General features: G+C 42.0%; 1 protein-coding gene across 4 annotated transcripts in view; it reads left to right on the forward strand.

Moving 5' to 3' along the window:
- The first annotated feature begins 3,957 nt into the window (after window positions 1-3,957).
- Window positions 3,958-17,090, forward strand: part of hectd1 (HECT domain containing 1) — a 46,824-nt gene continuing 33,691 nt past the window's right edge. For all 4 annotated transcript variants that reach the window (XM_085256809.1, XM_085256811.1, XM_085256810.1 and 1 more), the window contains exons 1-12: window positions 3,958-4,151; window positions 8,897-9,056; window positions 11,263-11,412; window positions 11,513-11,747; window positions 13,108-13,335; window positions 13,882-14,163; window positions 14,256-14,526; window positions 14,828-14,904; window positions 15,053-15,151; window positions 15,307-15,421; window positions 15,729-15,903; window positions 16,198-16,336. In XM_085256809.1, coding sequence (XP_085112935.1) covers window positions 11,273-11,412; window positions 11,513-11,747; window positions 13,108-13,335; window positions 13,882-14,163; window positions 14,256-14,526; window positions 14,828-14,904; window positions 15,053-15,151; window positions 15,307-15,421; window positions 15,729-15,903; window positions 16,198-16,336 — 1,761 coding nt within the window. In that variant the 5' untranslated portion in view covers window positions 3,958-4,151; window positions 8,897-9,056; window positions 11,263-11,272. The remainder of the gene's footprint in view (window positions 4,152-8,896; window positions 9,057-11,262; window positions 11,413-11,512; window positions 11,748-13,107; window positions 13,336-13,881; window positions 14,164-14,255; window positions 14,527-14,827; window positions 14,905-15,052; window positions 15,152-15,306; window positions 15,422-15,728; window positions 15,904-16,197; window positions 16,337-17,090) is intronic.

Raw genomic sequence — 17,090 nt, forward strand, 5'->3', positions numbered from 1 at the left:
AGGAATGCTTTTACTGGCTCCAAATTACTTGACATTCTTCCTGAGAGATATGATTGATCTGTTTTTGACAGAATTTAGGTCAACGAGTAATTTCTAACAGCTTAAATTCCTGCAATCACTTTTTGAACCGGCTTCGCACCCTTGAAAAACCCGTAGCTAGGCCCCTCTAGCTGGAGCAGCCAAAGGTAGCGTAGGCCCCGTTGGCTCTCCCCCAGCAGATTGTCCCAAGGGAAAACAGGATGGCTAGGTAACAGTGAGGAGGAAGCGTAGTTGTAAACAAAAGCCCATGGTACACCACCAACCCTTTCCTGTGTATAATCGGTTTTCCCAATACTGCAACACCCGCTGTGGAGCTATGTATTTACACACCTCTTTGCATTTAATTACATGTTATTATTAATCCCTGTCTCTCTTCCACAGCATGTCTTTGTCATGTCTTCATCTACTCACCCCCAACCTGGCGCGGCAGATGGCCGCCCCTCCCTGAACCTGGTTCTGCTGGAGGTTTCTTCACGTTAAAAGGGAGTTTTTCCTTCCCACTCTCACCAAAGCACTTGCTTAAAGAGAGTCCTATAATTGTTGGGGTTTTCTCTGTTTTCTTTGTATTTTTGTAAGGTTTTTACCTTACAATATAAAGTGCCTTGATTTCTATAGTGCCTTGTGATTCCATCCTGCCTTCCTGTAGGCATGTTTGTCTTTTATTGTCTTATGTACATACAGAGCACCTAAAACCAGTGTTGGGGAGTAACGGAATACATGTACCGCCGTTACGTATTTAAAATACAAAATATGAGTAACTGTATTCCGTTACAGTTACCGTTTATAAAGGTGGTATTTAGAATACAGTTACTTTGTTGAAATAAATGGATTACACGGCGGTACTTCCCTGTTTCATATTGTGGCGGGTCAGGACTGTTTGGGTTTTGTTTGACAGCTACGTTCTGTTGTTCCAGGCGGCAGCGCCATGGTTACAGGGTGACGCTCTCTCTCTGCGTGTTTCCTGGATGAGAGAGGCCTTTTTGTTGTTGGAATGCTACCAGTATAGCTCTAAAGAATGTAGCATCATAGGCAGTGTAGTCCGTGCTGCAGGGAGAATGGACTGCCATACCCGTTATTTGTCTATGAGGGAGGGAGGGAGGGATGGAGAAAAAGGAAGTACGAGTTGTCATCGAGCAAAAACGGGAGCTGGAAGCATGTAAATATAATAATAACCACTGCAGCCAAGAAGAGTGCCTGACGAGCCCAGTTGTAAGTAAGCTATTAAGACTCGACTGTACGCTTTGTTTGTGTTTTCCTCCAAAAACAATAAGCTCCGTTGGAGCAGCCTTTCAACGCCTCTCTCTGTCTCTCGCTAGCAAAGTTGACCCAGACAACAAAGTAAAGCTAGTTTTCGGCTACGAGCCCGACGTATTATCCAGAGGTCCCTTTACTACGGTTCGGAGCCGCGGACCTTCAGTAACAGTAATAAATCACAGCAATAGTACATTCACGTAGTTGTAAACAGCATGATAACATATTAAGTAATCCAAAGTATTCAGAATACGTTACTCTCATTGAGTAACGTAACGGAATACGTTACAGAATACATTTCGGGGCATGTATTCTGTAATGGAATACATTTTAAAAGAAACCTTCCCAACACTGCCTAAAACTTAAGTAATGCCTATGATAATTGCAAATATGCAGTGATTAGGGAAGTTGTCACGTCATCATAGTGCCAACAGTTTGGCTCCATCCTATAGCTTTTCACTGAGTTCTCACACTGTTAGAACAAGGTCATGTGTGTTTCTGTTGCTCAGTAATACTGCTATATTACTGTAACAAATGGAGCCTCCACTGAAAGCAGAAGAGTTTATTACAAAACTCGCACAGGCTGTTGATGTATTCAGGGTAGTAAACTCACTTTTCATAATAGGCTGAGCAATTTTAAGTTTGTTTATCCTATCTGAGGCTCTCTCAAATGACCAAGATCATCTCCAAAAGGGAGAGCCCAGACACCCCTTGGAGGAAGCTAATTTCTGCCAATCGTTCCTTCTGTCCCTACCCACATGTTGGACCATAGATAAGAGTTTGAAGGTGTCTTAACTGCTAAACTGACTCCTCCACTTTCAGTTCTCTTGACCACGAAAACCTGGTATAAAATCCACATTACAGCAGGTTACAAAAGTAACTATCCCAGAGCAATCTGGAGGTCACAAGCTAATGAAGACAACAGAAGCACATTATCTGCAAAAAACAAAGATGTTTTTCAACAAAGCCCAATAATTGGAGACTCCACCATCTGGCTATGTCTAAATATTCTGTTCATAAAAACTATGAATCTGTGACAAAGGGCAGCCCTGGCAGAAACCAACACACACTGGAAATGAATCTAAATTACTGTACTCAATACAAACCAAGCTCTTGCTGCAGTTGTACAGGGACCGAATGGCCAGTAACAACTGGCCAGACATTCCATACTCCCTAAATACCTCACACAGGATGTCCTGAGATATGCAGTCAAATAGATTTTCCAGGTCCACAAAAAACATGCAGACTGATTGGACAAATTCCTATGCACACTAGTAATGAATTGGTGCAATATAATCTAAGCCACCACCAGACCTCCATGCAACATTGCAGAGACATGTCAGCTAGGGTAACCCCACAACATCCAGGGTGAATCTCATCCAGCCCAGCTACCCTACCACGGAGCAGTTGTTCAACTCAATCAGTGACCTCACCTCAAGTGATAAGCGAGTCATCCCCCTCAGCCTCACTCTTCTTCCATACAGAAAACGTGACAGTGGGATTGAGGTATTCCCTAAGTGTTCCTTCCACTGCCTTACCTATGTCCTCAGTTGAGGTCAGTGACATCCCACCACCGCTTTGAGACCAAAAGTCTTGTTCAGTGGTCTAACCAACTCCTCCCACACCCGAGTTTTTGGGTCAGCTACACTCCGCTTGACCTGCTGGTCTGTCAGCTGCTTCTGGAGTCCCACAGGCTAACCAAGCATGATAAGACTTCTTTTTCAACCTGATAGCTCCCTTGAACTTCTGGTTCTGGGATTACTGCCACAACAGGCACCAATGCCCTTGCAGTCACAGCATTTTGCAGTTGCCTCAACAATACAGATGCAGAACATGGTCCACTCAGACTCACTGTCCCCACCCTCCCTCAGAATGCAACTGAAGTCTTGTCAGAGCTGGGAATTGAAGATCTGGAGGACTGGGGCCTCTGCCAGATGTCCCCAATGCTTGCTCAATATACTTTGAGTATGCCATGTCTGGCCAGCATCTTCCCCCGCCACCTGATCCAATTCACCACCAGGTGGTGATCAGTTGATAGCATAGAAGCTCTTTTTACCCAAGTGTCCAAGACATGGCCACAGATCTGTTGCCATGTGAACTTATGAACAGCTCAAACATGGTGTTTGTTATGAACAAACTTTGGAAAATATAGGAAAATATATTGGCCCTTACAGCTAGAATATCTATAAATATTTATACTTACTTTTATATATTTACTTTTACTTTTCTATTTGTACTTCTGCTTTACTTTTATATATTTATACTTCTGCATTACATCAACACCTTAGTTAAGTTGTAACTGGAAACGCTTCTGATGTGTACCTCTAGTAATCTAACTATACATGGCTGTTGATGCAGGGACAGTGGCAAACGGCCACTTGCACATGCTACTTCGTGGCTCTACATAAGTACAAATTAAAGTTTAAGGGAGATGTGGGAGCTGTTTGGGGACATCTGTAAATTTAAATCCACGCCGTGCTAATATTCAGTGTGTTATATATTATTTTTTAAAATGATATTTATGTGAGAGCTCGTGATTTACAAGTCGTGATATATACATTTTTGAGAATAATTAAGAATATTAATGAAAAAATGAAGCGAATAGCTTTTGAACATTGGCATTTCCGAGGCAGATAGTGACCTCTGAAGGCAGCGGGCTCAATCGCCTCAGCTCTCCATTTCAGTCCGGTCTGTTGTGTTTTGCGGGCCGCCGTCCACTCTGACCTCTTAAGACTCTTTGAGAAGAAATGGAAACACCTTGACGTAACTCCCGACACAAACTGCTCTATACCCTGTATTTGAACCCTGAAGAATTATTCATACACTTGTCGATCGTCTCTCTGTCGAAAAGAGCAAAAACGGTGAGTGAATCGTTCTGCTGGTGACCTGAAGATCGAGGCCGTTGTCGCTTGAGTTTTGTGTCCGCTGTTTCATCGTGGCCTCTCGGCTCTCGTGGAACTCGAGTCCGGTGGTTTCCCTTTAGAAGTCCGAGGCCGCATGTATAGTTGGTTGACAAAGCAAGCATAAAATACAGATATAAATGATTTGAATAGTTAAAAAAACATTTTTGGACCAGACGCTTCAGTTGTTAGTAGGGAGAAAGCTTTTTTGTTGTTAAAGTCAGCTTGCTTTTGAAAGCTAACGTGGTGCTAAGGCTATCTAATCGGCTAACATTAGCCGGCTTTCCGGGTTTCGGTACATGAAATTACTTTTATATTGAGCGACAAACAATTGTATGACTTAATTGAAAGCAGCCGAGTCTGAGGTTGAGGGATTATGGAGATTTCTTTAAGTTTTATTTCGTTTTATCGGCCTGAAATCGGCCAATGCTTTACATTAGCGAATCTGGAAGTGAAGCTACTACTCGACTATAAAACTGTATGTACCCAACTGGACAGCTAACTCTAAGGCTTATCGCTTCCAATAACATAGCTGTTCTATATCTCTTAAGTTGGTTTGTGTGAATAGTTCGGCTCCGTATGGCTCGTCAAATAATAAAAATTGCGGTCATACGATTAGCTCTCTCGGATATGGCTGAACGTTTGTTTTCCATTAGTCATAACAAAGCTTTCTTTGCCCGACTTTTTAACATTGCGTATATATAAAGTATAAAAGTTTGAATTCAACATGGGAACATTTAAATGTTGATTTCTTGTGTTACTACATCAACATTTATTTTTATATTATTGTTTTGTTTTATTTACCTAATGGTCACTTCTCTTAACAGTTTGCTGTGTAACTGTTATGTGATGTGTAACTTTTATTATGTTGGTGTACTGTAACTGTTTCACCATATTGTGAGCGTGGCAGCTGTTCTGTAGGTTTCAATCATGTCAAGCGAACTTTGCCGAATTACTGAGTAATAAATGTCCATGTTTCAATTGCTGTCTTTCTGGTTTAAGAAATGCTTTATGGAGAGCTTACATTCTTTTAATCTTGTCTCAGGTATCCACTCCTTATTGGAAAAGCTATGTTTCGGCAAGTTGGTTTCAACAAAATCAGTACAGTCTATGCGAAAGTAATTTTTTGTGATTAGATAATTTAACAAAGTTTTACAGGTGTGTGTTCTCCAGTATGTGTTGGTGTTAAATTAGTTTTCTTTTTAGTCTACCCACATTTCCCTAAGAAGCTTTTCCATTTGCCAGATCGCTGTAAGTACAATAAGAATTGGTTCTTAATACTTGCCTGGTTAAATGCTGCCATATTTACCTCTGAAGTTGGATGTCAGAACTGTGAGTGAGGTCACTTCCAAATTGATTGTTTCATTTGTAGTCAGATTTTCTCAGTTTCTAATAGAATTTTCAGCTGGAATGCCCCCTCAAGTCTGACTTGCGGTGCATTCCTGAATAAGTTGTAATTCCTGAGTTCCTCGTTGGAAATTGAATTTGGAATACCTATTCGAACACACAGCAACTGCCAAGTTAACAATTCATAGCAGTCCTTAACGTGTGCAGTAGTAAAACTTTTCATATGTGCTACCAGTATTGTGTCTTTGTGACTCACTAATCCTGCAAATGTCTGTGTCCACGTATACTTTTTGGTCAGACAGAAGGAGGAGATGAGATTTCCCCCACCCGAAATGCACTCCCATGCACATTCTAGGATCCTGACTGTGTGTCACTAGAATTGAATGATGTAAGCAATTGTCCAATGTTGATTGGCTGACAGGTGGGCCAAAATGAAAAAGGGAGCAATAGTGGAGTTTACTGGGAACAGGGAAACTGTGAAAGAAATTTTGTGGATGAAAAATTAATGCATGAAAAGCACAGACAGTGGCTGCAGTGGACACATTTCATTTTTCACAACACTTGTTCTTGCTTGAGCTCTTTGAATGTTAGAAATTGGCTCAGTGAAGCTGGAGGATGAACGCCAACTTTTTTTCCACTCGATAAAAGTTAACGTGAGGGATTCTGGTGGTTAGGGACAAATGCAATCGCATAGCAGGATGCTATACACGGGCCAAACTTCAGTCAGGAGAACAACTGAGATTATTCATCCACAATACGAGGTTAGTTATTAATATACTGCAACAACATGGGAATAGAACAGCTGCGAGAGAATTCAGCATTAATGAATCAATGTTACGGAAGTGGAGGAAGCGCAGTTTTTGGCTTTCCCCATATTTCAAAAGTGCTTCATCTCTTTGCTATGACTGTCGACCGGCATAATTTGCAGATGATAATGGTTTTAGCCGCTGCGATGCTTTCGACCAAAACAGGCGCAGCTTGATGACATCATCGCGATATGGCAAAGGGGTGGGATTAAATAAGTGTATACTTCTTCCCACTCCCTTTCAACATGTAAATTAATCAGAATGTTTTTTTGTATGTAATTTGTATAGTATTTTTTTTCTCTCTTATTTCTTTTCTAAATGTACTTGTATATTGTTCACATGTTGAAATAAATTACCAATCAATCATAGAGCGATATAGTCAAAATCTCTATCGTTGGCCAAATTTATATAGTTTCTATCGTATATCGTTTATATCGCCCACCCCTACACAGCACCACCTCATACAAACTAAAATATTTTTTTTTCAACTGTATAAGACAATTGTTTTATCACCCTTTTCCAATAGGGTGATAGTACCTGGTACCAGGTACATTTTTAGTACCTACTCGACTAGGGTTTCAAGTGATCCCAAAAATATGACGTGCCACCTATTGGCTAGTCGGTCGCATTACTCGATGAGTCACAAGAGCTTTGTCAGATGTTGCCACACATGCAGTTCATATCAATTGATCAATTCTTACAGGGTGACAGTAGCTGAGCTGTATCCCTCCATGCTGCAGGAAAACTTTGTGAGAGAACTGGAGGTGCAGAGGGAGAGTGGTGGCAGGGGTTTAAGAGTGTTGTGATAGTAGCGTCTGGAAACACTGAAGTTATTGTGTTATGGCACATGCCATTGCCAGATCTTCTATATTATAAATTCGAACTATATCTTAAAGCTTTGATATACTAATGGCTGACCTAAAGTCTTGGTTGTTATATATAGTGCAGCGGTCCCCAACCCCCCGGGGCTCGGACCAGTACCGGTCCGTGAGTTATTTGGTACCGGGCCGCGAGAGTTGAGGCTCAGGTGTGAAATGTATAGTTTTCAGGGTTTTTATCGGTTTTCAGCGTTATTTTGTTATCATTTCTATCGTTTACTCGGTTTTCCTTGGTCTTTTCACGTGTGTTATGAATAAATTTTCTTTTTTTCGATACCGGTACTAGTTTTATTTTGTTGTATTTATCCGCGACACCACGGACCAGTTTATGCCCGACAATATTTTCATGGACCGGCCTGGTCCATGAAAATATTGTCTGTTTTGAACAGTAACTAATGCTTTTAGACTAGAAAGTGGTTTCTATGACGCATCCTTCCAATTCTCAGCTACACTTAAAGAGCCTAGACAACCTCCACAGGGTAAGCTTTGGTCATGAACAGGAAGAATGAGAAAGTGTTTTCTATCACACTGTGTAATTCCCAACTTCTGTCTGGACTTGGACAATAGAAACACTATCAGGGGTTAAAAGGTGTTAGGGGGAGGGCCAGCCAAATTCTGTCTTGCTGTGGTTGCCCCATGGTGGTGGTGGGGTTGAGAAGAGGTCAGGATGCACAGGATGCCAGTTGTGATGATTAATCTGTGGATAAGAGGATCTGCATCAGCACAGCCTGTTTATATCCAGACAGTCAAACAAGCAAGCAGACTTCAAATTAGCCACTAATCAACTTAGGGTGCAACCAACAGACTCTCAGCAGGGACTGCTGCATGGTAATGCTTCTGAACAGAGCCTCTGGTTTGAAGACGTGTTTAACAATAAAAAAATTCTAAATTGGTATTGAGTTTTGCATTGTCACAGTAAACTTAATGTTTATAGGCTGCTGCTTTCAGTCAGTGGCTGGTAGGAGTATAGTTGCAACAATAGTCAAGATTTCAAAGCCTTAATATAAGTGCTTTGGCAGCTGCCATTAGTGTTGTTTTTTTGTTTTTTGTTTTTGGGAGCCACAAGTGACCGCAAATGAAAGGGTGGAGTGCCAAGTTTATCAAGCTACATCCAGAAACCTATATGGATACAGTGTACAGATACAAGTAGCTGCTGGTGGGTACTAAATAACAGACTAATGAAACTGAAAAGTTTCACTCACCAAAACAGAAGTACAAATGTGGATGGTCTGTACCTCAAAGGTGGCCTTAATATCAGTCAGTCAGTTCCATTTAAAGGCACCAACATCACAAATGCTTTTGAGAGGTCCAGTAAATCAAAGCAGCCACAACTCTGTTATCCAGATGGATGAGTTGGAAAAACATTCAACCTCCCACTTTATAAAATAGTAAATATATAAATGGATGAAAATATGTGTTGTTGTTGTATTTTTTGGGGGGTGGGGGTTAATGCTGTAACATAGGACTGACATGGGAGTTGGTGTGGCTGGACCCCAATTTGTGTCCATTAGATGAACTGCATTTTTTATTTATTTTTTTTGCCACCTTTACTTTAGCATTGGTTTTCGGCCCTTCTGTTTTTCTAAATGTGGATCAGATAATCATTTTAGTGTGTTTCATGTACAGACAGATGAATGTCAATTGAGCCTTTCTCCTCTGTTCTTCCTGTTTGCAGGTAGAGAGACTTCATGTCCCAGAAATCCCTGTGAACGTCAGCACTTCCTCTTAAGTGTGTTCCCTTTCCCATTCTCTCTCTCTGGTTGGTTGGATGAGTCCCAAACAGCGACACAACTGATTGGGTGTTGAGCCAGACCGGGTAGCCAACGGGAAGCTAGGTGAGGCTTTCATTTTGTTTGTTGGTTTTTTGTTTTTAAATTATAATAATTTATTTTACTTCCAGCACACTGATTGCACACAAAGTCCACATAACAGATACCAAAAAACTGATGTAGCTTCAGATCGTATTTCACTTAGTGACGTCATTGTCAAGTAAGGAAGCGTTGAAAAATGCTGTTACAAATGAATGGCAAATTGATACAAACCCCCAAAGGTGATATATCTGGCAAGTAAGTTTTTTGTTACCCCCCCTATTGGTACAAATTAAAACATGATCAGGATCATATAGCTTGGGTAAATTACAGCGAGCTGGCCAACAAAATCACATTTAATAGGAAGTGCTAACACTTTTAATTATATCTAACAATAAATAAACCGTACAAATCAGATTTGTTTGAGCATTAGTACAGTACCGTATTTTCACGACCATAAGACGCACTGTACTAAAAGGCGCAGTCTCAGTTATGTGTGCCATTACTGTATTTAACACACACATAAGGCGCACTGGATCATAGGGCGCATATAAGTACCGTATGCGTATTTAAAAATAAAGCGGGAGCAAACCTGAGTTCGGTACCTTACTCACATTTTTATTACCAGTAATCGTCATCATCAACAACACACAAGCACACAAGTGTGCGTATTTAAAAATAAAGCAGGAGCAAAACAAAGTTTGGTGCTCACATTTTTATCATCAATCAAACCCATCGAAGTCCTCATCCTCTGTGTCTGAATTGAACAGCTGCGCTAAATCTCCATCAAACATGCCAGGTTCACTTTCTTCACTGTCAGAGTCACTTTCCGTGCCGTGCGGCTCCTCGGAAATGATGCCGGCTTTTGCGAAAGCTCGAACAACAGTGCCAGCAGACATGTTAGTCGCATCTACAATCCATTCGCAAATTGTGGCGTAACTCGCCCGGCGCTGCCTTCCACTCTTGGTGAAACTGTGGTCTCCATCGGTCATCCATCGCTCCCAGGCCGCTCGCAGCCTTACTTTGAACGGGCGGTTCACACCGATGTCCAGCGGTTGGAGATCCTTTGTCAGGCCTCCCGGAATGACAGCAAGCTCACAGTTCATTTGTTTCACTAGTTTTTTTCACATCGGCTGTGAGATGGGCACGCATAGAGTCACAGATTAAGAGCGATGGTGATGCGTGGAAAAAACCACCTGGTCTCCTTACATACACCTCCCTCAGCCACTCTTTCATCATTTCCTCATCCATCCAGCCCTTTTCATTTGCCTTAATGATGATTCCTGCTGGAAACTTCTCTTTAGGCAAAGTCTTTCGCTTAAAAATCACCATAGGTGGCAGTTTCTGTCCATTAGCATGGCAGCCAAGCACAACAGTAAAAGAAGACTTTTCGTGCCCCGTTGTGCGTATCGCTACCGTGCTGGTCCCCTTCTTCTCCACAGTGTGACTCACCGGGATGTCAAAAGTGAGCGGGACCTCGTCCATGTTTGTGATGTGGCTGGGCTGGATGTTTTTGTCGCCGATGTGTTTGCTGCAGTAGGAGCGGAAGATGGCCAGCTTTTCCTTATAATCCGCTGGAAGTTGCTGCGCTACCGTAGTCCTGGTCCGGATGGAAAAATGGCACCGTTTCATAAAAAGTGAAAGTGAAACTGCTTTTAGCCGAATGGTGACCGTCGAAACGCTTCTCCCGCTCGTTCTTTGCTCGATGATCCACCGCTCGAGTCTTTCCTCCAACTCGGGCCACCTCGCCTTATGTCCGCGGAAACTCAGCTGCGTTTTCTTGACCTGCCGGAGCTTGTTTTCTAGCTTCCTCCATTTGCGAACCATCGATTCGTTAATCTTAAATTCTCTCGCCGTTGCTCGATTTCCATGTTCCTCTGCGTAGCTGATGGCCTTCAGTTTAAACTGTGCTTCATAAGCGTGTCTCTTTGCCATTTTCAGGGTTGCCCCCACACTTCACCCTTTAGCGTTCTCATGGTGTTCTCTACTACGTCCTCCTTACAACACACAGGGCACACTGCGCTATAGGGCGCGCCGTACTTTTTGAAGAAAATCTAAGACTTTTAAGTGCGCCTTATGGTCGTGAAAATACGGTAATAGCTTACACGGGGGCTCGGTTAGCTACTTAAATGTAGCTAAATTATGCATCTTTCATCTCTACTTTGATTGCTTGCACATAAATGACAGCTGTGAGTGACAGTAATAAGATTTCTGTATATTTCTGTTGCTTTAGGCTAGCCATCATGGCCGATGTGGACCCAGACACCCTGCTGGAGTGGCTGCAGATGGGTCAGGGTGATGAGCGTGACATGCAACTCATTGCTCTGGAGCAACTCTGCATGCTACTGCTCATGTCAGATAACGTCGACCGCTGCTTTGAGACGTAAGTTTGTGTATTTGTCTCACAAGCATTCAGTTGGTGGTCATGATTTCAGAATTCGGCACTCTCTCTTCCTCACCGTCACCCCTCTCTTATCTGCCAGATGTCCTCCTCGGACATTCCTTCCAGCACTCTGTAAGATCTTCTTGGATGAGAGTGCTCCAGATAACGTGCTGGAGGTTACAGCCCGAGCAATAACCTACTACCTGGACGTGTCGGCAGAATGTACCCGCAGGATTGTGGGAGTGGATGGGGCCATCAAAGCGCTGTGTAATCGACTGGTGGTAGTGGAGTTGAACAACAGGACCAGCAGAGACCTGGCTGAGCAGTGTGTCAAGGTAGGAGACAACTGACTATAAGAGAGAGGCCCATTTCATTTGTCTGATCTGTTTCTTGTCTTATGGTGGTTGTTGACAGCTTTTAAACATAAGCCAAAAGCCTCAGTCCAGCTTGCTTTGCTGGGCTTTCAAATAAATCCTCAAAATTGGAACGTACTTCCTTATATAAGAGGAAGTCTTGTGATCTGACATGACATCTGTCACACATTGAAAGTCCATATGTGAAGGAAAGTTGTATACATAGTTGCTCATGTCATATAGTAATGTATTAACATTTGGAACAATCATTGAATCATTGAAATCACACCTCCTCACTTCACCACTAAAATCTTGTATCACGACATGAATTGACTGAAAGTATATGTTCTGTTATAGTTCTAACACACTACCCTGGCTCATCAAAACAAGGGTAATATCAGTCACAAGCAGCTGATCCCACTGCTGTACAGGAGAACCAGACATGATGCACAGCATGTGCTGTTACATATGTCTTGATTAAACTTGATTATTGCTGTTGCAGCAGTTGATGAAATAGTTACAACCTTTAATCTATTGAACTAAATTACAGTTTCATCTTTTCCTACTGGGCTGACTGTCAACACGCTCTTCAGTGTCTCCAGCTGTTTCCTGCACACAATTGTCACAGATTTTCTCAAAGCATTGGGCGGTGTGGCACGCATGTGATTTTTACACTTTAAGCAGTATGATAGTGGAACAGGTAAAATTTGTGGAAAATAATAATACTAATACAAAAAAGTCAAATACTTGAGTATTTAAAACCTCAATGGAGTCTAATCAGAGAGGAGGGCATCTCCCTGATCTGTTGCTGTGTTATTGTCCTGAACAGAAAGCTAACACATGAGATGAAGTTTTGATCAGCTGCTTCTCTGTTTGGGTGGGGTTCTTTGGGGTTTGGAGACAGAGCTATGCCATAGACATGAGATCACAACAATGTGCTGCCAGATGTTTATTAATTATTTTCCCAAACAGTGTCGGTTGGAGATCCTTTGTCAAAGCCTTACTTTGTCACCAGTCCGATGTGTTAGATCAGACTTGTGCTAGAGGCCCAGAGGGGTTCTTTATCCACTAGATTTTCTGTTTTTCTGTCATTTGATCCTGTTATTCTCAATTTTTCAAATTTTCTTTTTTTGATCTTCTGAGAAAAGGTAGAAATATCAATTAGTGAGGATGATGGGAGATCAGTCTCTATGTTGAGTGCTTTAAATAAATCATTGACTCACCCAAAAATGTTATCTAATGGCATAGTTTGGAGAAGTCTGTGATTCAGGTACACCAAGATTTGGAGTTACATATTCCTTCTAGAGATTAAGTTTGAACATATGTTTTCGTGTTTCTCCAGGTGCTGGAGTTGATCTGTACCAGAGAGTCTGGCGCAGTGTTTGAGGCAGGCGGGCTGAACTGTGTGCTGAGTTTCATCCGAGACAGTGGGCACCTTGTTCATAAAGACACTCTGCACTCAGCCATGGCTGTTGTGTCCCGCCTTTGCAGCAAAATGGAGCCCCAGGACTCTTCTCTGGAGACCTGTGTGGAGTCTCTGTCTAGCCTCCTCAAACACGAAGACCACCAGGTAAATATAGAACAGGGGTTGCATCCAGTTAATGCACTTTTCTGATTACAAATACATGGTATGAAAGAGACTTTGAAATAGTTGCTGCCCTCCCTTCTTATTTGTGTTATTTGCCACTTTTCCTAAACTGAGGGTGGTCATAAAAGGGGTGGAGCTAAAACTGCTTCTTTCTACTATATGAAGGGGGTGCACCAAGTATTGAGATAACTGAAGTTTCAGAGTTTGGATTGTCTCTTTCTCTATGAATAGATATTACAATGAAAGATTAGGTTTTTGTTCTCTCCTAATGCTGTAACAACTCCTAGCTTCAACACAGAGACTATAGCTTTGTGCCTCTGAGAAAAATGATTTAAAGAAAGAAGTAGTGGGACTTTTAGAACTAATTAAATTATAATGTTTTGTTTAAAAGGTACTGTGTTGGAACATTAATAACTCGAATTTCCTTTTAGAAGCTCATTAAAGAGGGAAAATTGTGAAAAGCATTGCTAGATCTTTAACCTTGTTCAGGCTGAATATGCTATAACTCAAAACTCTCCTCTCCTGCAGGTGTCAGACGGTGCTTTGCGCTGCTTTGCCTCACTGGCTGACCGGTTCACACGTCGTGGTGTAGACCCTGCCCCTTTAGCCAAACATGGCTTGACAGAGGAGCTGCTGTCCCGCATGGCGGCTGCTGGAGGGACAGTGTCAGGCCCCGCATCTTCCTGCAAGCCAGGCCGGCCTTCAGCAGGTGCAGGCCCCTCGGCTTCTGACTCGAAATTGAGCAACCAGGTGTCTACCATTGTCAGCCTGCTGTCAACACTCTGCAGGGGGTCTCCGCTAGTGACACATGTAGGTCAAAACACCTTGAATGAAGATGTATTTATTACTTTATTAAGTAAGAAGTCTGATCAACATTAAATGTTCTCTTTCTGGGTGTCCAGGACTTGTTGCGTTCAGCACTGCCCGATTCGATGGAGTCAGCGCTGGGAGGAGATGAGCGCTGTGTACTGGACACCATGCGGCTGGTTGACCTCCTGCTGGTGCTCCTGTTTGAGGGGCGAAAAGCGCTGCCAAAGTCCACAGCAGGGTCGACGGGCAGGATCCCAGGGCTGCGACGTCTGGACAGTTCTGGGGAGAGATCACACCGACAGCTCATCGACTGTATCCGTAGCAAGGACACAGATGCTCTCATCGATGCCATTGACACTGGAGGTGATGATGCAAACTAATAAATATTACAGAAGCCATGAGTCTGAGTGTTGATAGTTTGGAAAAATTTCATCACACTTCCTTTTAACTTTGTAATCATATCAGCTAGACTGTTATATATTTGCATATGTATTACAAAAAAAATAATAGAACTTGGTTTTAAAGTTGGCTTCAAAAGTATAGGCTTTAAACGTATTGACAGGTTAAACTTCAGTGAAATTAGGTAGAAAACAGGTGGTGTTTTGCTGAAGGTTGTTTGTGTGTGTGTGTGCGTTATCGGTAATAATGGAATGTTGTTTTGTAGCATTTGAGGTGAACTTTATGGATGATGTCGGACAGACGCTGCTCAACTGGGCTTCAGCTTTCGGCACGCAAGAAATGGTAACGATAAAACTTGCCATTTAATCTGGACTAAATTAACTGAAGAACATCTAACTGACAATGATATTAGTTTTTCAGTTTAATACTATTACAAATTGTTATCCGTGTATTATTTAATTTCAGTTTCACCAACTGTCTGTTGTTGTAGGTTGAGTTTCTTTGTGAGAGAGGAGCAGATGTCAATAGAGGTCAGAGGTCATCGTCACTGCACTATGCTGCCTGTTTTGGACGCCCGCAAGTAGCCAAGGTAACACACGAAAGCTAAGGATGAAATGCACGTTTAGTCCTGCAGTAGTCCAGTTTCTGAAACATTTTTTTTTCTGGAGTAATGTGTTTTGTTGACTGATTTTTATTTATTTATTTATTTTTGCGCATTGCTTCCTTTGTAATGTGTGTGTGCAGACTCTCCTGCGTCATGGGGCCAACCCTGACCTGAGGGATGAGGATGGAAAAACACCTCTGGACAAGGCTAGGGAGAGGGGACACAGTGAAGTTGTAGCTATACTGCAGTCTCCTGGTAAGTAAACCAGGTCTATGCAAGACCACTACTGCTATTGCTGGTTCCGCTGCTATATCATTTCATTGTAACGTGCCTTTTCTGTCTCTGACTTGTGTTAATTTTGCACTTTTGCCTTTCTTATGCCAAAAACTGAAGTTTCCTTGCAATGTCTAAAAAAAAAAAAAAACTGAAATTAACCCAATTAACCAGGCCCTTTGCACCTACAGTAGATGTGCTTTATGCTTACCTGCACTTGGTTTTGCTGACAGAGAGTGATGCACAAATGTCTATCGGTCTCGAAAGGCAAACAATCTGTGTGTTTCAGGAGACTGGATGTGTCCAGTGAACAAGAGTGATGACAAGAAGAAGAAAGATCTTAACAAAGAGGAGGAGGAGGGCAGTGAACCCAAAGGAGACCCAGAAATGGCTCCTATCTACCTAAAGAGACTTCTGCCTGTTTTTGCACAAACATTTCAGCATACCATGCTGCCTTCTATTAGGTAAATGACAGTGTCTAAGCACTCTGCAGCAGCCATTCATTCACCTTAATTTACCATTGTTTACTAGGCTACATCAGATAAACTTTAAATATTGTCGAATTTACATGAGTTAATCGAATCATATTACATTGTGTTCTTTCTGTTCTGAATCAAACTTCACTACTATGTCCAGTGCAAATCTTAATTAAAGGAGCAGAAGTGGACATAAAAGGAACTGCTGTCTATAATTAAAACCAGGCTGGGAGTTCTCACTAGAAAAATGAAGTTGCATGTTTCTATTTTGATGGTTTTCAGGAAAGCTAGTCTGGCTTTGATCAGGAAAATGGTTCACTATAGCAGCGAAGTGCTGCTGAAGGAGGTGTGTGACAGCGAGGCGGGACATAACTTGCCCACGGTGCTGGTGGAGATCACAGCTACTGTCCTCGATCAAGAGGTACAAACACTCAAATACACAGACACAGACATCCTTTTGGGTCTTATTTGTCAAACCTTCCAAAACCCAGAATCTTAGCAGGACATACCTAGTTGGAATAGATCTAATTTTAGCCCAACAGAGAATGAACACTAGCTTAAGCAGATGCTTAATTAAATTAATTAATTACAATTATTCAAACGCTGCCGTGTATATACTACAAAGGCCGAAAGGTGATGATCACATTGACTTACATGGTTTTGGGTGCTTGAGTGCCACACAGCACAGTGTTCTCCTTCAGCTGATTAAGGCTGTGTGAATTTTCTCAACGAAGCTGGGCTACCTCCCACAGTTAATTACATGTTATGTTAACTAACTCTAAGTTTTAAATCCTTTTTTTTCGGCTACACCATAGATCTGGAGGTTATTTTTTTCCATCACAGTTCTTCAAGTCCGCTATCTTATCCTGCATTTCAATGTTCTGTTTCAGCAGTGTATGTTTCATTTACCAGCAGTCTGATTCCAAATCTGTTGTCCATGTTTGTGTTTTTGAACAGGGAAAGGTTTTCCTTTGTAGTTTTTATTTAATTTAATTTAATTTTTTGTAATGTATATTCACTAATGTGGCATCCCAGATCTTGTTCAAAGTCTCTCAACTCTTTATAAAGTAGTGTCACATTTCTGAGCAGTGTGTTATGGTTAACGCAGCTTCTTCCCCACTCTAGACAGCCTGAGGAAATAGAGATGCAAAGATGTGCAACACAGGGATGATAAA

This window comes from Mchenga conophoros, linkage group LG19 (genome assembly GCF_057382185.1).
Source record: "Mchenga conophoros isolate Kocher_MC1m ecotype Shallow Benthic linkage group LG19, M_conophoros_male_GT1.1, whole genome shotgun sequence".
Taxonomy (NCBI): Eukaryota; Metazoa; Chordata; class Actinopteri; order Cichliformes; family Cichlidae; genus Mchenga; species Mchenga conophoros.